Here is a 20,925-nt window from a genome sequence, read left to right as displayed (position 1 = left end):
TTCTTTTTTCTTTTTAAAACATCAACTAAAACAAGAGAGTCTGTGATGAACTCGTTTTTCATCCCCAGGCAGCCCGGACGGGAGGGTGTTGATTCCTGAGCGCGGAGCGGACGGGCGGATGCTTGGTACCCATTTGTAGGCACGTGGCTAGGCGTCGGACTCGCCCTTCTTCTTGGCCTCCTCCCCGCCGGCATCGCTGTCCTCTGATTGGCTGTTGCTCAGTACCACAAAGTGTCCGTCGGCCCCGGCAGAGTTGGCGGGACGGCTGTAGGCGGCGATGAGGCGGCTTTGCTCCTCCAGGTCCTGGACGACGCCACCAAAAGATTCTTTGTGTAATCGCATGCATGTCACATTTGCAGGTGGCCACCACTGACTCTAAAACCAACGACATCGTGAATTTGTCTAGTCTCCTTATTCTATAGCATTTGTCTCCCGTCAGTTACGAGGCGTGGCTTCAATTTTTTGCTGTGTGTCGCGAGCCGAAAAGGCGCGCGAGATGGTTTTGTAAAAGAAGCAGAAGACCAGCTCACCTTCTCTATTTGTCTCTGTTTGCTGAGTTCCTCCTGCTGCTTCTCTTTGGCTTTGTCCTGCTCCTTGCGCTTCTCCGCCGCCTTGCGGTCCTACGACATGACGCCAGTGAGTAAAAAAAAAAAAAAAAAAAAAAGACAAATTCAGGTCGAACGTCAGACTCACCAGCGCAGAGTGGAGGGCGATCTGCTTAGCCAAGCCGATGCTGTCGCAGATCTGAAAGAACAGCAAGTAGCAATGGCGTGAGCGATGACCGAGACATTTGTTGCAGCAAAAATATTTTTCTTAAAACCATTCCATCACTTTGTCATCAAAGCACATTATGTGTTATAATCTTCAGCGGTGTGCAATTGAATCCGTTTTGGAATACGGCTGTAAAAACACAAAAATGCGGAAAAGTTGAAGACTGGTTAATATATAGCACATGCACTATTTTCATTATTTATATAAGTTTAAGAAATCAGTAAATGTTTCCAAAAATGTGGTTGCTTAGTGTGTATCATTTTCAAGGGAATTTCTTTTTTTTTTTTTAATCAACTTTGGACTACAGCTGCACAATAAAATGTGGAAAACAAAGTGGGAATGTTTGAGTCATTTTTATTTTTTTTCTAAATTATTTGTTGACTTTGTCATTAGGGGCCAATGTGTGTAGAATTCTAAGGGAGAAATAATCATTGAATACATTTTAGAATATGGCTATAACGGGAGTTATTTTTCATTTGGAATGAATGTGCAAAAATTTCAGGGAGAGGAAAAAATGGTGAATTTGTACATTATGGGCTATTCTGTATTTGAGTTTTCAGGTAAAATGTTAATTTCATCATTTGTAAAAAAATTTAAAAAAATCTCAACCTTCTCGCCGTCGTCGTTGGACTCCAAGATGTAGCAGACGGCTCGTCCGGCGGCATGCCCGCCGGACGAGTGAAGGATGAATCCAAACAATCTCTTGTTGTCCTGATGGGACGAAGACTGGAGCACGCTGGACAGAGGGAACTGGTGGCCAACACACACACGCACACGCACGCGCACGCGCCCACACACACATACACAGTGGTTGCAAGCCCAACTGCGGAGGCCCAACTTGTGACGTACGCCAACGCGGACTTACCCTGAGTCGTGTCACTTGTGTCTGCGGGTCGATGAGCCTGCAGAGGAAAAAAAGCATTTTCTTTCCGCCCAAATTTCTACACTCAATACAAATGACTTTACTCTGTTTTGGAATGAGGCTGAACATAATTTTTTTTTTTTTTTTAAGTATTGGAAAAGTGCTTCACTTTTAAAAGACTTGAAGAAGTGAATCCATTGGCTGTGATGTAAGAACGTGTGAGAACTACTTTTATTTGAAGACACAGAAGAGGAGAGGTTGTTACTTGAGGCAGTCGCAGGTGACCAGCAGGTGCGACTCGGTCATCCTGAAGATGTTATGAATGGCGCGCGCCGCCAGGATCTGCCTCATGGTCTCGGGGATGACGTCCGCAGACTCGGCACTCTTCACCTCCATGCAGCCCAGGAAGCGGACGATGAAGAGCTGGTGCAGGATCGAGTCTGGAACACCACCCCCCACCACGAAAATTAAAATACAAATACAAAATATCAACGATGAAGACTTGCAGGTCCTCAATAGGCCACAAGGGGCTGTAAAGCGTAGCGTACCTTCGCTTTCCTCCGATGTTTTGTCACCCGACTCGCCAAATGGATTACTTCTCCTGTGGATGCATACAAAACTACTGAACACACCCAAAAAAAACAAAAAAAACACAACATTTGACATTGATGATATCGACGGTGGATTTGCCCAAGGAGCCATTTTGTAAACGTAGATGCGGGTGTCCAAAATGGACTCTGTAGCAGCTAGAAAATACATGACTGAGAATGCTAATAAAGCACTGATTGATAAGAATAAAAAATATCTTTAAAAAGCTTGACTAAAATATGCTATTGGACTATGTTTACATAACTAAACTGTACTGGTAATTATATTTACTTCAATTTAAATCAAATCAAAACGTTAACATATACACATCAACAGCTCAATAAAACATTTACAATAATGTCGAAACGACTGTGTCGGTATTCAAAATTTCATTAAACTAATAATTCAATTCATTCAAAAACAACTATGATTGAATCAACCAAATGTTGATAAGCATTGAAATTCTTAAAAAACATAATTGTAATACAATTAAAAAGTGATTAAGATCCTTTTCAATAATTTGAAAAAAAGACCACAAACATGTCCCCAAAAAATGTCTAATATGGATTGGAATGATTATTATAATGATGATAATAATACAATACTACTACTACTGAGATTAGTATTGAATGCTAATAATTCCCCAGTCTGCAAAGGCGTACCTGCCAGCCTGCGCTGAAGTCTTGCCGTGCCCGGCGTTCTCCTCGCTGACAGGGGAGATGATGTCAAACTGGATTGGCGTTTCGGGGGCAACCAGTTGTGTTGCAGCCTGGATGGAGATCCCTGCGGAAGGGCGGGAGCGGGAGCGGGAGCGGGAGCGGGAGCGGGAGCGGGAGCGGGAGCGGGAGCGGGAGCGGGAACGGGAGCGGGAACGGGACCCGGACTCAGGCTGGGGGCGAGGCTGAGCTTGAAGCTGACGGCGGAGGCGGGGGCGAGCGAGAGCGAGTTCTTCCTGGGCCTTGCGTCGCCGCTCTCGGGCGTCTTCGCCAGCACCCGGTTCAGAAGCAGGCCGCCGTCGGGCCGCGAGGACGAGGAGGGCGCCTGGTCGTGCCCGGGCGCGGCGGGAGGCGGCGGCGAGCAGGGAGCGGCGGGCTTCTGGAACCAGTCGGGGTTTTGGCTGATGTGCTGGTGCATGTTGCAGATGGCCACGTAGAGCGAGCGGCCCGACTTGCTGCGGAAGTAGTTCCTGCGCGAGATGTTGAGCGGCTGCGAGTCGCGCTCGGCCAGACCCGAGTGCCCCGAGTGCAGGCGAGCGAACAGCTGAGGCAGCTGGTCCATCAGCTTGAACCTCAACACACACACACACACACAACAGAGTCACTTTTTAATGAACATTTGTTTTTCAATAGAAAAATGTGAAAATCTACCTTTCCAAAAAAGAAAATCCTATGAATAACTCCTTGACATTTTGCGTACCTGGGAGCCAGGCTGAGGGCGGTGGGGATGTCGTTTTCGGTGGAATAGTCGAAGTAGACGGCCATGTAGCGGTGGAGCTGGCCGGCGGGGCCGCCTTCTTCGCTCTCCTGACACTTGGCCTGTCGCAACTTCTCCGCAATCATGGCCACGCCCACCACAAACAGGTCGCCGCCCGACCTCCCCGACGCACAATCCGTGTCGCCGCGGCGACCCACCGGCGTCTTTCCTCGCCGGCTCTTCCTCTCCACGAAGTAGCTGCGGAGACGGAGGCAAAGCCAACGACTTCAGCGGGTGCTGTGACGGCCAACGCAAACATTTACAATTTGGAGTGCTTTTGCACCATCTAGAGGCAGGATGACCAAGTACACGTTTACGCAAATGAAACTGTCGTGGGCCCCTGGCTGATCTAAATGTCAAGGTATCGTCCATGCCACAAAATGTAGAGGAAGAAGAAGCAGGAGGAGGAGGAGGACGAGGAGAAGAAGGAGATGAAGAAAAAAAAAAAGTAAAAACGAAAAAAAAGAGAAAAAAAAAAAAGAAGAAAAAGAAGAATGAGGGAGAGGAGAAGGTACCGAAGTCCTTTGGAGCAGACGGCGATGATGAAGTTTGCTTCGTCCAGCTGGCGGCTGAGCCACGCCATCTGACCTTCCCTGCACATCTCCAGATGTTGCCACAGGTCCAGCACCACCTGCCCACCGAGATGATTGACAGGTGAGCGCGAGGCGCGAGGCAGGAAGCCCCGCCCACCCCGGCCGGCCGCGCCCTCTCCGCACCTCGCAGCCGCAGAAGTCCTGCAGGAAGTACGCGAAGCTCTGGATGACTCCGGCGTGCTTGGCGCCGTCGCGGTCCGAGTAGCAGATGAAGACTTTGGGGCGGGGCCAGGGCCTCTCGCCGCTCAACGCCGCGCTCTGATTGGACGACTCGCTGCTCTCCTCGTCCAGCTGGCTGTAGATGTTTTCTAACGGGGAGACGGCGCCACGAGAAATCGACACTCGCAACGACTTCAACCAAGCAGGCGCTTTGCTTTTGGAGCGCCTCCGCTAACGCTTTGAAAACGCACTTCCTGCTCGCTCGCCATCATCGAGGGGTGAGCGCTTTGACTTCTGCGTTTGCAGTAAGACGTTTGTCTGTTTTTTGTTTTGTTTTTTTTCCTCTCACCTTGCTGCTTCTTGCGGCACATGATGGTGAAGAGCGTGGCGAAGGCCGACATGATGACCAGCGGCACCGTGATGGCCATGGCGCGGATAGGCCCCGCCCATGGCGAGTGCACTGGAGCGAGACACAAAACGCAGCCTTCGTCAGATCAAGCAAAGCGCACAACAGACCTTTCGGTCATTAAGATGAGCGATATACTGTGCAAGCATCCATATTTGGTGAAAATATTTATATATATATGCTTTTTAAAATGACATGGATTGTTGTACTATCTGAATGAATTGTATTGGACGCTGACAAAAATATTTATTTGTATTTTTTATTCAAAAAATGGATTTAATTATATCAGTTATTCATATGATTTAAATATCGTGTTAGATATTTTAAAAGGTGTTTATTACTTTATTAATCAATTAAAATCACAATTAAATGTATTTGGTAAAAAATGTATGTCGCTTCGGTGATGAATGAATGTGTAGTATAATTGCGTCTGAATAAAAATCTATAGAATATTTATACATAGAAATATTATACAAAATCATTATATTCAAATTTAAAAAAAGACAAATCTTTTAATGACATGTTTGTGTACATTAAAAACAGTTAAATTTTTTTTTTTTTTTTTTTTAAAGTTGTGCTTGGTGGAGTCGGTCAGCTCACCTTGGCTGACGTAAAACTGCGTCTGCCTCCTGGTGGCGTTGCTTTCGTCTCGTAACTGCCGCCCAAAATGAATTCAACATTACAAAGGCGGCGAGCATGTCGGGTGACGAGCGGACCGTTTGAGTACCTCGATGGTGTAGGTCCCCGGAGTGACGTCCTGCAGGACGCACGTGGTTTTCAGCTGCTTCCCGTCCTGCCGAAACACAAATTTAACATGAAGCCCACTGGAGAGCGTCGCGGCGTGCCCGCAGGCGCGCCCGCCGGCGCGCGTGCGCGTGGCCGTACGGGCTTGCAGCGCTGCAGTCGGAAGGGGCCGTCCTGCCGCAGCTTGTAGTAGACGTAGTAGAGGTGGAAGGCGAAGGAAGGCGGGGCCTGCTCGAAGCTGACGCGGAGCTTGGAGCCCAGCTGCGACACGCTCAGCGTCTTCGGCTTCCAGACTGCGACGACAAAAAACAAAAGGCATTGTCTTATTTGGACGCCGTGCATTTGTCGGCGTCGGGCGCAATCCTCACAGCGACTGCGACCGCTACTTTTCCGGCGGAAAGGAAGCGCTACACACTGACCTTTGTGGCTGACCAGTTGCTTCTGCACCAAACATTTGGAACAAAACAGGCCTACTCGAGTGTATCAATCCGAACAATTTTCACGCGTTATCTAAAAAAAAACCATCCGGGCTTCCAATCTTGAGGCGACATCACGTCGTCCTCCCGTAGAGTGTGGAAAAGGTCGTTTGACGATGCTTCTCGGGCACGGCAAGTCAGATTTGTGTTCAAGCTATTTTCAACACTTTCAATTGGTCGATAATGAGTCAAAAGAACAGACCAATAGCACTGACTTGTTTAAAGCGTAAATCAATATTTTATTTTCAAGAATATGTTCCTAGCAGGGCTACTAGTTGAAGCACAGCATTCTGATTCATTTTGAGTTTATGGAATATGGCGTTAAGCGGCAAAATGCAGCCGTTTTAGCCATCTCTGGGGGCGGCCATTTTTGTCACTTCTGTCGACTGAAGATGACCTCACAACTGCTCGGGGAACGTCCAATCACGGCTCAGCTTCAGAGAACAGGTCAGCCGTGTTCAATTGTTACCTGAGCCCTGATCACTTGTGATGTCATTTCCAGTTGACAAAAGTGACAAAATGGCCGCCCCCGGAGATGGCCAAAAACGGGCGCGTTTTGCTACCAAACTCTTACTCTAAGTTGAAAAAAGGAAATTGACCATATTTGGACACACCCACCAGCAAAGTTATAAGATATGACTTCAACACAGTTTCAAGGAAATGGAGGTCAGCTCTTTGGAATGAATTGCTCGGAATTGTGATCCGAGTACAAATGGAAATTGATGAACATTTAAAATGAGGAAATTATTATTTATTTTCACATGATCCGCCAAGCAAACAAACACGCACGCACGCACGTTTTACGGGTATGACGGCAACGGCGAGGAACTCACATGGTTTACAGACCAGGTTTTCGGAGCCCAGCAGGACTTCGCAGGCTGCAACGTGACAACACACCCAGGTTAAAAGGCGCGCCGCGCACGCACGCAAATTGTGCTGGCTCGGCGCCAGCGCTTACAGTTTGTCCTGAGGAAAGACGGCGGGAAGAAGCTGTCGTTCATCAGCGTGGGGAAAGGAACGACGCGCACCATGTAGTCGGTGTCGAAGCTCAAGCCGCTGAAGGGCTGACTGCTCAGCTTCTGTGTCAAGTCAACCGTTTGGAAATAATACACAAGTTCATTCTTTTGGTGAATCGAAAAGTCCAAGAAGCGAGAGAAAAATTCTTCTTTTTTTTTTTTTTTTTTGTCTTACCGTGTTCTTGTAGGAGAAGTTGAGCTGTCGCGGGTCTTTGAGGATGAGATGCTGGCATCGTTTCCCGTCCGGATTCTTGTCCTCCAGATACACGCGGAAGCCTTTGATGTGTTCGATTCCTGCGCAAAACACATCGGGAACGTCAGCCGGCCATCCGCGCCTCCCTTGTCGCTAGGCAGAATTGCAAGTTCGATGCAATCACATTCTTCTTTCTGTAATACTGTTCAACGACAGGTTCTCCGTTCGTCAGTAAGCCGCGCTAATTAGTCGTTCTTCGCAGAGGATAAAGCATACATGCCTGTGAGGATTCGTCATATTTGTCTCCATTTTTGTGAATGTGAGCTTTTTTTTTAGGGTCACAGTTACAAAGAAATGACAAGGTGGTACAATGGAGGGGCGGGGCTGAAGTTGTCCTGCGAACTTGACGCATTTGGAGGCGGGCTGGCGAATATGCTCATTTGAGCGGCTTCCGAGTCCGGTTGGTTTCGCAGGATCACCGTGTCAAAGTGGCTGACATGTTCTTTCCTCGTTTCCTTGACATAGCTCCTCCCCTCCCCTTCCCGTCAAATTGCGCTTTAGCCCCCCCATCCCCCTACCTCTGGTTCCCCCACCTGCCCCCCCCCCCCCCTCACCCCCACTCTCTTTCATCCCTCCTCAAAGCCTCTTTTGACTCTTGTAATGAGAGCTTTCCATGCACGGGACATGTTGTTCTCATTAGCCAGACAGCAGAACAGGTTTTTCCGTCTCCAGGCAGATTCTTGGGCACCTTTCCCAAGTCCTTCTTTGCTTCCTTCCTTGCTTGCTTGATTCCTTCATGACCTATTTTCTCAGGCTTTGACTTAAGCCGCAGTTGCTTCCCAAATGTACAAGTCAAGAGCTGTAAGGTGGCCAAATCTGCATCCGGTGACGTGCTGTGCTCTATTGGATCCGGCCAGCCAATGAGCGAAGAGTCACGTGACAGAAAAATGAAAAAGTCGCACCCAGTAAGTGACATGGCCTGAAAAAAAAAAAAAAAATCAAAGCTGCTTACTGACATTATAACGCTTAGCAAATTGCCAAAATGTTATTAGTGATGAATTTCATTGATGCATTACAGAAAAAAATGGCAATAACTAAGGGTGATTAAGTTACATTTGTTGCTAGAAGTTCAATACATACAAATGTTCTCAGCCATTACTGGCGCCAGGCAGAATTTTAAATTCAATCAAACAAAAAAAAATGATCAAAGAGTGCTTGCAGCGTTCGCTGCTTGGGGGCCCCCCAAAAAAAAAAAGAAAAAAAAAATGTGACGTTGCTTGTTGCTAGGCAGAATTCCAAATGTAAGAAATTTTCAAGCCACTTTTCTCAGCTCCTCCTCCTCCTCCGGGTATCCCGTCCCGGTGCGTTGAGCCCACCGCATGAGCCGGGCTTTTCCAGCGCCGGCCATCTTTGTGCCAGCTGCTCTGCATCCTCCGTGTTGTTGGGGGTCGCCCGCGGCAACGCCAAGCCATCGGGTGCGGGGGGGGGCTTCCCTCGCGGCCGTCTCCAGCCTGCGGAGAACGGCTCGTGTCGGATGTTCTCGGGGCGGACGAAAGACCGTGGCCCGGCCAGCGAGTGCCACCAACGAAGATGCTCGCGGCCGGGCTGTGCCAAGCGCTTCATTGGAGACTCGTTGCGGCCGCCAAAAGAGCCCTGCTGTCAAAGCCATCCATTCTTGCCGCCATTCGTGGGCCGTAAATACAACTATTTTCGCTGGGCCGATTGTCGCCCGGCGAAATCCCAAATCAGTCAAGGGCTGGGAAAGCACACGCCGAACGGCTCAAACGCCGACGAAAAAGCGTCAAATGATTTCGTTTGTTTTGGGGCGCTGCGCCGCGCCGGCCCGTCGGGCAAAAAAAAAAATCACAAGGTCTTTTGAACTTCTGAAAAAGCGCGGCGCTGAGTGAGCAGCAGCGGACAGGAGGAGGCCGGAGACGAGCGGCGCCGTTGTTCGGCCGTGGCCGGGACGCCAAATACCCGCGCAGGATTTTGGGGTCCCTCCGCCCGAAAACAACGGGCCGCATTGTCGCAGACACCGAGCCGGCGTCAAGTTACACGCGCGCGCAGACGCATTCCTTGGCGCTCGCTCACGTGGAGCTAGTGAGTGGCCATCAAAGGCACGGACGGGCATCGACGTCCTTACGTGTGAGCCGCCGACCGAATATTGACGGCTCCGAGTTGAAATGCGCTTTTCGGTGCCTTGCTGTGCATCGTGCTCAACATTTGATGAAAATCAAAAGGCCACGGAAGCACATCTTCAAATGAATTTCAGTCGCCATTGCCGACAAAGTTAGAAAAAAAAAAAAAAAAAAAGAAACACCTGAGGATGGCGTTTCGGGGTTTAAAGCAAATGTTAAGCTTTCAAGGCGGGGTTGGGGTGTCGCGTTCGGCTTTAAAGGGCGTTAGGTTTGCCGAGGTTGGGTTAGGGTTTCAAGACAGGGCGGGGGTTTCAAATTAGGGCTTCAAGACAGGCTTTGAATGTCAATTAAGGGTTTAAAGTAAAGGTTGAGCATTCAAGATTTTTTTTTTATTTAGTTACTTTTAATGAGTTGTCAGAGTAAGTTCTGTATTTGTATTTTTTTCGGAAATGCTTCCATTTACTTCCGTTGAGTGCATTTAAAATCCACCACCAAAGCGCCTGCGTTAAATTCATCGACAAAGACAAAAGAAAACAAGGCATTCTCACGCTAATGATTGGTAGTTTTGAAAACGTCAAACGGAAAATAGTTTTCTCGCTCGTTTTCGTCTTTTCAAAAGTATTTTTGATTTTCATTTATTTTGTTAGGAAAATGTTTGTTTTTGTCCTCAACGTGCGTTTTGGCGAACTAAGATGCACTTGGAACACACAAACGTGGACGGACGTCGTCAGCGTACCTAGCGGACTGGCAGACCAGTGGACCACGACTCCGGCTTGGTGGTCGCACGCCAGATGCGTGAAGGAGACGTTGGCCACCTCGTGGATGACGTGTTTGCCCGGCGGGGAGTTCAACGTGCAGTCTGGAAAAGACACAAACAAACATTGGCCTTGGCGCCACAAGCTAACGTAGCATTCCACATTCTTACACACCGTCATCGCTCACTTGACAAGTGCCAAAGCACTGAAACACTGGCCGAAGTGCTCGGCCAGCAAGCACAGTCTTGATAAAACCCAATTTTAAACCCTAGCCCTGGCTTGAAAGACCCCTTTCAAAACCGAACCATGTCTTCAATCCCTACCTTGAAACATGAAATCTGTATCAAAACCATCACTTGAAACACCTGTCTTGAAACCCAATTTCATAAATAGAACTCTGGACCGAAGTCTTGACACCCTAATCCTTAACCCTCTTCAAAACCTTAACCCAGTCTTTAAATGTTCAAAACCCGAAGCCTTCCTTGACGCCCTAACCCTCGGGTCACCCATATGATGCCCCAGGGCGCCAGGTAGCCCTCAAGGACGGCATAAGTAGCCCGCGGGCGGGCCTGCTCTACAAAGAGCTCACCACCAGTGACGGGACATTGGGATTTTCTTGGAATGTGGTAGAAGTGACCATTTCAAAAAGTGTCTCGCAACGCACACCGTGAACAAATGGAATCTTTTGTGCGGTTAAAGCCCAGGCTGCTTGAGGAGTGGAGCGGAAGGCGGGCGGGAGCTCGGACACGACTCGCTGCTCCTCTTTGACCGAGGTGGAGAAGAGGAGGAGGAGGAGGAAGAGGAAGAGGAGGAGGAGGAGGGGGTGCGTCCCGCGGCTTACGACGGATGGCGGAACACTTTCAGGTCGGCGGATGCGACACGAGTCACTGATCTGCTTCGGAAAAGACGAAGGAGGAGGAGGACGGGGGTCACGTTCAGGGCTGAAGGAGAAGGTCAAACAGATGCTAAGCTAATTAGCATAAAAAATGACCAGAGAAGGTGGCCTTGTACTAAACTGGCACAATTGGGGGGCCCCTCAAAAGTTGAGTTTGGGACTTTGCATTGACGTTGGTTTTTATTTGGTTTTGACTGATTTTTCAAGGACACGCCCATTGTCGTCTGGTGTTCCACAAGGTTCAATTCTGGGGCCTCCGCTGTTTTCCAGTGTATCTATCATAAGACTTTTATTTGGCAATGTTTACTTTTACACTTGTCGAATGTTAAAAAGTCACTTAAAACAAACAAGGTCCAAAGTAATTAATTGGAATTTTCAGGTTGGATTTTGTTTGACGCTAAGGACACTTTCTTTTTTTATTTCTTTTGTCTTTTTAAACCGACGCCATCATCGGCGTTCATCCGTGACCGACCGAGGAGGTCAAAGTGCATTTCGTCTTCTTCCATGACATCACAGCCAACACATTCTTCTTCTTCCGAGGGGAAGAAGGGGCAGTGAGGTGTGTCGGCGGGCGAGGAGACTCGCACAAAGCGTGATTGTCATGGAAAGGCCGCTCTGAGCTGCACGCTTTGGATTCAAGTTTCTTCCGTAACACTTTTGCTCTTTCATGTTTGAGACTTGAGTTGCTCGAGAGCCGACCTTTGAACCCGGGCCTGCGCCCTATTCGCGACACCTCGACCAAGGCAAAGTGGAAGAATATACCTCCTTTGTTGCTGTTCTTAGCTAATTCATCGTAATTGCCCTGCCTAGATAAAGTTCAACTATTGGGTGGCGATGCGCATTTCAGTTTGCGTCCGACTTCAGATCAAAAGCAGGCAATTGCATTTGAAAATTGTTTTCATGACGGGGGCCATAATCGTGGTATCGATACTTTTTGCGATACTGTGCATCGATACTCATCCTACAAAATCGATCAAATAATGAAATCATTTGATGCCCTAATTTGAAGCCTAGAAAAGCTGCCTTGAAACCCGAACACAGCCTTAAAACTGTGCCCTGTCTTGAAATCCTGATTTGAAACCCTAAGCTTTGCTTGAAACCTTAATTTGAAACCCAAACTCTGTCTTGAAATTGTCATTTGAAGCCCCAGTTCAAAACCTTAACACTGTCTTGAAACCTTGATTTAGGACCCTAATGTTGACTTCAAATCCTAATGTTTGCTTGAAATCCCGTTTCGATAAACCCTCATTTGAAACCGGAACCTTTGCTTGAAACAATTTCAAATGTTAACGTGTTCTGGAAATCCAAGCTTGAAACCGTAAGCCTGTTTTAAAACCCGACTGTAATTTCATATCCTAATGCTGGCAAACTAGATGACAGTTGACAACAAACAACAAGTTTGTTCCGGCCATATTTTAAGTGACTGAGATGAAAAAGGCAACGTTGGGATTTGAACACGCGCGCGCGCGCGCGCACGCAAAAGAGCGCCGCGAGTGTGCGTCTCGCTCATGGTCACGGACAAAAGGGGCAGCCGGCCGGGAATCGGACACGGCTCAGGAACTTGACTTGCACCCGCCAAAGGACAAAAGCGGAGGAAGCGCGGCTCTCAAAGTCTGCGTGTGTGCGCGCGTGCGCGCGCGTGCGTGCTAGGGGGCATTTTAGGGGAACGTGAGGGGTGGAAAACATTGATCCTGAGCTCTGATTTCACTTTTTAGCACTGGAAATTGAACTTTTTTTTTTTTCTCTCAAAACATCACTACGCTACTATTCATATACAGGATATAAGAAAAAATGTTTTTGAGTTTATTACTGTATGAAGACATCTTCATTAACTTTGTGCGTATTCTTCTTCTGCCAATTTCACATTCAAATGCAACTTTTTTTTTTTTTTTTTTTTTTAATTCAAGAAGTCTGACATTGAGAATCAGTGCACTATGTAGGCCGGATTGTTAACTAACTTCCCGCCATTTTCAAGGCACTTCCTGTTTAAGAGCTTTTGGACCCACCTGTCAAAATGCACAGAAATGTCGCAGTCTGTGATGTTATAATCATCAAACACGCGCTCCTCTTCGCCAGGACAAAAAAAAAAAAAAAAAAAAAAAGAATTTTGTCTCCCTCTTTGCGTTCCTTAGTAATTACCAGTTGAACATGGGTTGGTTCCCGACCCAAAAGCGGAGAAAAGGTTCATTTTGGCAACACAATCGTGTCGAGCAAAACAAATCTTGCGAACAAAAATGTACACAGAAAGGCGCGGCGAGCGATGCCGACTCACCGCACGGCTTCATTTGAAGGTCTGTGGCTTTTTTTTTTTTTTTTACATGCCGTTTGCCATCGGCGCCATCTTTTCTCACAACGGTGACACGCACGTTCGCCTCGCGAGCCCAACACACACGCCACCGTGCGTATGCGTACTCTGTTCGAGTGGAAGGCGCCTAAACGTGCTGACGTTTGTCTCCCTCATAATGACGAGGCCATCTCCACCGTTTCATCTTTGTCTTCTACTCAAAAGCTGTGCTGCTGAGCTCAGCGCCACCTGCAGATATTCTTTTGACGCGTGACACAGGGCTGTCGCAATTCATCGAAATTCAGCGACAATTACGATTATCACGCTCCACCGTTACAAAATGGGCATCATCGTAAAAAAAAAAAAAAAAACGATTATTAATATGCATTTATGTCCGTTGGTTTACACAAGGAAATTGTACATTTGCACCTTTTCTTTTAGAACTAATGTTATACATTTTGTTTGGTTCAAAAGGAACTTACATAATTAGAGTGTTTCAAAGAAATGGACTTGCCTTTTACTAATCGTGATTTCAATGATCCTGATTCCTATATTTCCCTCCCCCCCCCATAATGGAGCAGCCCTAACGCCACATTTCGGACATTGGCGGTGTGCAAAAGCGTGATCGTTTTTCTTCACGTCAACATAAAAGAAAAGCCAAACTCACTGTCGCTTCGGAGCGTGACGGCCAACCTGCGACCTCCGTCGGCCCCCGGCTGCATCTGTGTTCACCAGACAAGCAAAACATTCATTAGCATTCACACGCAATCGGAAGGACAAAAAAAAAAAAAAAAAAAAAAAAACCTGATTTGACACGGCCGGGAAGTTTGTCTTCAACGAAAAAAACAAAAACTTTGCAGATACGGTGACGCTGAAAAAGGAGACTTGAAATGATGACGTGGCCGCCCAGGCAACATGGCCGCCGGGTGCTGTGCGAAAGGCAGACGCGCTTCGTCGCGTTTGTCGCGGCGCCGACGGCACAATTTTGCAGGGTGTCGGTGCGAAACGCTCGCGTCTGGCTGCGCTGCTCACGGCACCTTGGAGGCACTTTTACAACCTTGACCTGCTCGTCGCTTTACACACGCACGGGCACGCGCACACACACACACACACCGTCCAGCTTGTTAGAGGTGTCAGACAATTACAACACACACACACGCATGCACGCAAACACCTGAAAGCAATCAGACAGATGTCCCACTGCGTGTGTGTGTGTGTGTGTGTGTGGCCATTAGCAGCCGGTGTAACTCAACAGTTGGTGCGCGCATGCATGTGTTTGTCGTTAAGAAGTCGCGAAGACCCTCGTTGCCCTCGAAGCAAACGCGCACACACCAAAGCCATCAAACGAGCCTTTGATGCACCCGCCACACACACGAAACATACACGCAAGAAAAACGGTCGTCACGATCGCCGACGACCACGCAAACAAGACACGAGCGCAAACACGCACAAAGTCAAATGTTCACACCGAGGGATGTGCCACTCCAAAAAGAACACGGCCCACGGCCGGCAGAATTCACAAACGGGCCCTGGAAAACGGGCAAAGAAAAAGCAGAACGGGGACGCTCACTTGGACAAAGCCCTGCAAACGCACACAAAACGGTTGCGCAATCGGTCCTCGAGACTTTTCCGTGCGTCCTCCCGCGATGGACATGTCCACCGAATTTCATGTGGAGCTGTCAAACTGGCATCCAGGGCTCTTTTTTTATTTCTTTTTTGGCAACTTTCAAAAGGCGTCCTTTGGAGTGAGTAACTTCCCGTTGGTTTTCAGGCGTCGGCCCGTGACAATTTCTTTCTGCGTATGTGTCTAATCACCTTTGTGTTGACTGGTGTACACAGGCGGGCGTCACATTTGAGCAAATTCCCAAGACGTTTGTCAAAATATGAGCCCTGGCTGGAATTTGCTCAAAATGGCCGCAAACACCAACATTTGCTGAACCCTTACATCTGTATAAAAATTTTTTTTTAAAATCATTATGATGAGAGGGAATGGCTAAAGAATGGTAAATAAAGCGAAGCAGAATTTCCCTGGGGGAATCCCAGTTGACTTCCTGAGCTAATCAGCCAACTAATTGCAGGCTGAGCCGGTGGAATGGCGGCCATTCATCACAGCCGCGCCGCCGGGGCAGAAGGCCGACACTGGAGGGGGAAGCCACCACCATGGCCGCAGTCGAGCGAGGGAGGCAGGGAGGGAGGGGAGGCAGGGAGGGAGGGATGACGCAACAATCAGCAGAGCTGCAGGGAAGGAAAGAGGAGAAGGAGGAAGCTGATTAAACAGGAAGCGCTTCAATTATGTGCGTCCAGCTCCATTTTGTTTGCCGACTCGCTTCCAGATGTTCAAGCCCGACGAAACTTTGCCGTGAAATATTTCTTTCGCAAAAAAAAAAAAAAAACAAATCAGAAGGATTGACACACACAGTCAAGCTTGCGCTTTTGTTTTGGAGTAAACGTCGTACATCAAAAGCCAAAGAAGAAGCCAAACAGACTACGGCTTTGCGAGTCAGCCGTCACGCGCCTGTCTTTGGGGAAGCCGCTTCCGATTGGGCCGCATTCGGGACGATTCCCGTGCAGGAATTTGTCAAGTACCAGCCCATCCTTCCAACCAAAATGGCCGACTTCCTGTTCCTGTTCCATTTCTCGCAAGTGACGTCGAGCTAATTTCATATCCATTGGCAAAAGTGCTGTCTCGGGGTGGATTTAATACTTCTTCCATTATTTCCTAAGGGGCAAAACAAGAGGATGACGCTCCACTGTTTTTGGTTTTTTTTTGGGGGGGGGGTTGCTTCATATATTTGCTGTAGTATGAAAATAATGCGGGTGCACTTTGCATTCTGCTGGGAGGAGAAAAAAAAAACGTGAAATCTTCACCGGAATGCGGGACCTTCCTTTTTCCTGCATTTATTTTCCAGACACATCTGGAGTTGTCATGAGGTCGACGAGCCCGCACACCCCCAAAGTGCGTGCATACGCGTGTGCGTTTGTGCGTGTGCGCGCCTGTGTTGAAAATAAAAGAAACATTCAAAGTTTAGCTGTGATCAGCAGCTGTGCAGGAGGAATTAGTCCGCACAAAAGTGAGGTGCAACAATGCAACCTGAAAAAAGAAGTGTGAGTGCGCGCGTGTGCGTGCGCGCGCGCGCGCATGTATTCAGCCAAGCAGAGATTTCCCACCAACAGGAACAAAACCTGCAGCTTCCACCTCCTGCTTGACTGCTCCTCAATAACCCCCCCCCCCCAACAGTCCGACTCCTGCTGAGATTCGGACTCCTTTATCCCCCAAAGCGGGGACCAAATCCATTCCTGACATCCGCATGGAAAGAAGAAGCAAAAGTTTCAAATCAAACCATCCATTAAATAACAAATGAAAACAGCAAGCGTCAAACTGATTGGGGTCCACGAACCGTAGCTCGGGGTACGCCAAAAGAATTTGCAACAAATAAAGTGCAATCAAGGACTACAAACAGGGACCAGGGAAGCTTTTGTGACCCCGATTTCTATGATACTTTTTTTTTTTTTTTTTTTCCGGCATAATTCCGCATCATCTTCCGACAACGTCTGGACGGCGAAGCCCGCCTAGACTTTTGCCGCACGTTTCACACGGGAAGGACGGCGAGGTTCTCTGATGCCAAAAACAGACGAGCCCGCGCGGCACGGCGAGTCCGGACAGCCGGAAAAGCTGCCTGGAAAGTTGCGATTGTGGCCAGGAGGAAGCCGGCTGATTTTCCCCGCGCGTCCCCCCGCAGATGTTTTGCACACACGCAGACGAGGGGCGAAAAAGAGAAGCCGCGGGATCATCCGGCTTAGCTCAACACAAAGGGATGTTTTTCCAAGGGCCGCTGTTTCAGGTACAGGTGAAAGCAGGCAACACGATCCAGGAAGCGGGATATCTTTGCCGGGATCTAAGCGGGGGGGCCGGCGGGGGGCTTAGTAGCTCAGATCCACAGAGACCAGTCGCAAAAGATGGGGAAATGATTGATAGGGAACGATTCTTCAAAAACCAGGCCAAGTGCTCCCCCCCCCCCCCCCCCCATTTCGAGTTCAAGCGTACTACAAAACTAAAACATAAAACAAATCCATGTTGTGCTTTTAACCAAACCAAATTTGTCTTACAAAAGTCAGCTAGCTTGATGCCATAGGTGCTAGCATTGGAGTCGTGGTAATTATAAAAAATGTCGACAACCTCGCAGCATCAAATATAACAATACTGACAGGCATATATTCTTTATCCTCTCCTGAAGAACAACCATAGCCATGTCTAATCGAAACGTAGTGTTTGGTCGCCATCATGTGGCACATATAGGCATGTTTGATTTTCCTTTCTACTAGTCTTTCCTGGCAGCTAACATAGATGGATTTGTCTTTATCATACGAATCACTCGGGCAAATTTCGGAATGACTTGATGTGATCTCATGAAGAATGCAATCGTTTGACTTGAAAATGGAAACAAAAAAAACACCAAAAAAAAGCAGGCCGAGTCCTTTCAACATAAGTATGTGGCACACAGGCAATAATGCTGTATGTTGATCAGAAAAAAGTCACATCGCCACCTACAGGCCTGGCATGCAAATAACATTCCTGAATTTATTGGGCTGTTTCCTAAAACCTCACACTCTTTTTTTAAACATACACACGCACACACACGCCTCTAACAACTTCACACCTGTTAAATAGCAAAGCCTCAAACCCCCACATTGAGCAGCCTTTGATGTGTGTGCACGTGTGTGTGTGCGTGTGTGTGTTGGTGTGTTTGGGTGGGATGGTGGCTGGGGGGTTGTTGCAGGAAGGAATGTTTCAGCGGGTAAACAGTCTGAAGCTTCCTGTAGACAACACTTCAAAGGCTAAAAGGGGAAATACGGATAGCGCGTGCACACACGCGCACACACACAGGCACACACCTCAGAAAGCACTCACACTCTTACTCAGCCTTGACATAGGTGGGGGGGGTGGGGGGGGCACATTGGGCCACAACGTAGATACAACAAAATGCTAATTTGTGGCATTAGTAGCAAGACAGTCATTTTACTAGTTGACCAAATTATCCGACAAATGAGGAGTGTACTAGTGTACTCGTATCAAAGATGTACATAAATGCTCAAAGCGGTTTGAGCGTTTACTCAGCATGCTTGAAATCCAGCTTGAGCAAATGCAAGTAAGTAAAGACTGCGAGCTAACATGAGCACACACGCACGCGCAAGGATGATGACCTCACCTGCGTGCACACGCATGGGAGATGACAAACACACACGCACACTATTTAACCCCTGGAGCAAGGAAAACTTGGAGTGGAGATAAAACAACCAAAGTCAAATCAGATGGGGTATTTTTTGTCTTTAGAAAAAAAAAAAAAGAAAAGATTTGTTAAGTTTTGGAAGTGCATGCTTGCCAAACATATGTTTTAAGCCAGCGCAGCTGCAAGCAGCACATGTCACAGGGGTCCACAGTGATCCTTGTGAGACCCCCAAAAGCAAGTGAAAGCCATCAAATGGCAGGAAGTTGGCTTTTTTTTTTTTTTTTTTACTACCTGCAATTCACCCCAAAGCCACAAAACCACTGGTGCAGGGCTCAATCCGGCTTTCAGAACATAGAACGTAGAACATGTACAAATGACTTCAAAATGTTTCGACAGAACAAAGCGTCACATTCAGCAACGATCACAATATACTGTAATGGCATTCCCAATGGAATTGTCCACATTCCACCCACATGAAGAAAATACATTTGACAAAAATATAACAATCTTGGGTAAATGACACACGGGCCGAACTGAAGGCAAAAGAACAAAAAAAATGTATGTAACGTTAACAAACATGACAATGTCTTCAAGGTTGCACCGCAGCGACTCTCTCTAAATCGCCAACTTTTCAAGCGCAGTTCGGACTCGAAAGATGCGCAATAGACATTCTTAATATTGTCCCAAGCTTCTACAAGGTTACAGTCGACAGAATTCTAACAACACACGAGCCGAATTAGAGGCCAGAAACGAGGTGAATTTATGAAACAATTTTTTTTTAAATGACAACGGCATTCACACGTCTGCACCGCAGCGAACAATATTTAAATTGCAACTTTAAAAAAAAAATTCTATTGGAAGGAACGCAAGACTTTGTCCACATTCTCACTGCAATCGGTTTCACTAGATTTCAACAATGTTGACTAAGATTACACCAAGGCCGAATTGAGGGCTAGAAATAAGGTTAATTGATGGCAACGTATTTTAAAACAGCAACAATTTCGACATGTTTACTCAGTGGCGACCAATGTTTAAGTGGCTACCTTTTCAAACAGAGTTCGGCTTTCAAGGTACACAATAGTGTCATTGATGACCTCCCCGACCACGATTACAACCGATTTGACAGAATTGCAACAACCGCGGCCGGCAAGCCGAATTGAAGAACAGAAACGATGCAACCAAGTGGCGGCTTTAAAAAATGACAATCGTGTCGACACGTTTGCACGGCGCCAACCAATCTTTAAATCGCCACTTTTTCAAGCGGGGCGTTCGGCGCTGAAGGTAAGCAACAGACTCCGACAGGTAAGTTGTCACATGCCATGTAAGAAGACCGTTTTAAAAAAAAACGCCGATTTAAGTTCAATTAAACTTAACTTGCACCTAACTAATGTGTGGCAAAGACGACAATTAAATAAAAATGCGGCGACACCTGAATGTGTGCACGCCTCGCTGCGCGACAAGTTACGCCATCACCAACACAACTCCAAAATGTGTGTTATTATTTCATTGTATTTTTTGTTGTACCTTGAAGCCACACCGTTCCTGGTTGTTCCTCCTGTTGCCCGAAAGCGTAGCCCCACAAGAAACATTCCACACGAGGAGTAAAGCAGGGAGACACACGAAGAGGGAGCGCGGCGCCGCCATTCCTCTCCGAAGTCTCGACAACTTCTACAGCCCAAGCTCGCCCACGCCGCCGATGCGCGTGCATGTCTATCAGCGCGTGCGTGTGCGCGCGTGAGAGAGCGCGAGAGAGTGAAGTATTTGGACCCCCGTGTACACGCGGTTCGACACTCGCGTATTTTTTTCAAATTTTAAGATATTTGGGGGGCGGGGAAGCAATCATTATTATCACTATTTTTGGGGTTATCATTTTTTTCAATGAAACTGAGAGGGAATAGCAGGGGACTACTGTCCAGTGGTGCCTTGACCTCCAAGTTGAATTTGTCCTGTGAGCACACTCATAACTAAAAACGAACATAACTTTAATCATCTTTTCCATTGAAATGAATAGAAATGCCATGAATCAATTTCATTTTCCGCCCCAAATCACCAACAATTTTTGCAGCGTCTTTTTAAATAAGATAAATACTACTACTCTATGGGATTGTATTTATAACAGAGATGTTCTATACCACTTTTTAAAAGACTGATACCAGTAACTGTTACCAAATATTCACTGGAATACCAATACCGATTTGGAGTACCGATATCACTAGTGCTTTTGATACAATTTCAACTAACATAGCGGCGGATAATTGTGAAGCAAGACTTTATTTTATTTTCTGACGCACAATGAAGTCAAAATCTCACGACACAATATCGTCCCTCTACTAAGGCCATAGTA

The 20,925-nt window shown here is 47.4% G+C and overlaps 1 protein-coding gene across 1 annotated transcript; it reads right to left on the bottom strand.

The window, feature by feature from the left end:
* Window positions 1–1,636: 1,636 nt before the first annotated feature.
* Window positions 1,637–20,301, bottom strand: LOC147142697 (interleukin-17 receptor D-like). The gene is made up of 17 exons (XM_086041082.1): window positions 20,106–20,301; window positions 14,021–14,075; window positions 10,156–10,278; window positions 7,264–7,382; window positions 7,031–7,151; window positions 6,906–6,950; window positions 5,738–5,889; window positions 5,580–5,645; window positions 5,453–5,507; window positions 4,796–4,906; window positions 4,411–4,595; window positions 4,210–4,325; window positions 3,638–3,892; window positions 2,884–3,509; window positions 2,182–2,234; window positions 1,899–2,073; window positions 1,637–1,673 (listed from the first exon to the last, which is right to left on the bottom strand). Exons 1-16 carry the CDS (start codon window positions 20,223–20,225, stop codon window positions 2,020–2,022), a joined length of 2,256 nt encoding a protein of 751 aa, XP_085897208.1. The 5' UTR covers window positions 20,226–20,301; the 3' UTR covers window positions 1,637–1,673; window positions 1,899–2,019.
* Window positions 20,302–20,925: the final 624 nt, after the last annotated feature.

The sequence above is a fragment of the Filicampus tigris genome, chromosome 9 (genome assembly GCF_054856515.1).
Source record: "Filicampus tigris isolate MCC_2025a chromosome 9, RoL_Ftig_1.0, whole genome shotgun sequence".
NCBI lineage: Eukaryota > Metazoa > Chordata > Actinopteri > Syngnathiformes > Syngnathidae > Filicampus > Filicampus tigris.
Note: the sequence above shows the minus strand (reverse complement) of the source record. Positions and strands in the feature narration are given on the sequence as shown.

Bases quoted from the DNA above. Each gene is read 5' to 3' on its own strand.
- LOC147142697 (XM_086041082.1), bottom strand. From the start codon at position 20,225: ATGGCGGCGCCGCGCTCCCTCTTCGTGTGTCTCCCTGCTTTACTCCTC. The intron at 3,893-4,209 runs GTACCTTCTCCT...CCGTCTCCGCAG, and splicing joins GTCTGCTCCAAAGGACTTCG to CTACTTCGTGGAGAGGAAGA. The intron at 2,074-2,181 runs GTACGCTACGCT...GTGGTGTTCCAG, and splicing joins AACATCGGAGGAAAGCGAAG to ACTCGATCCTGCACCAGCTC.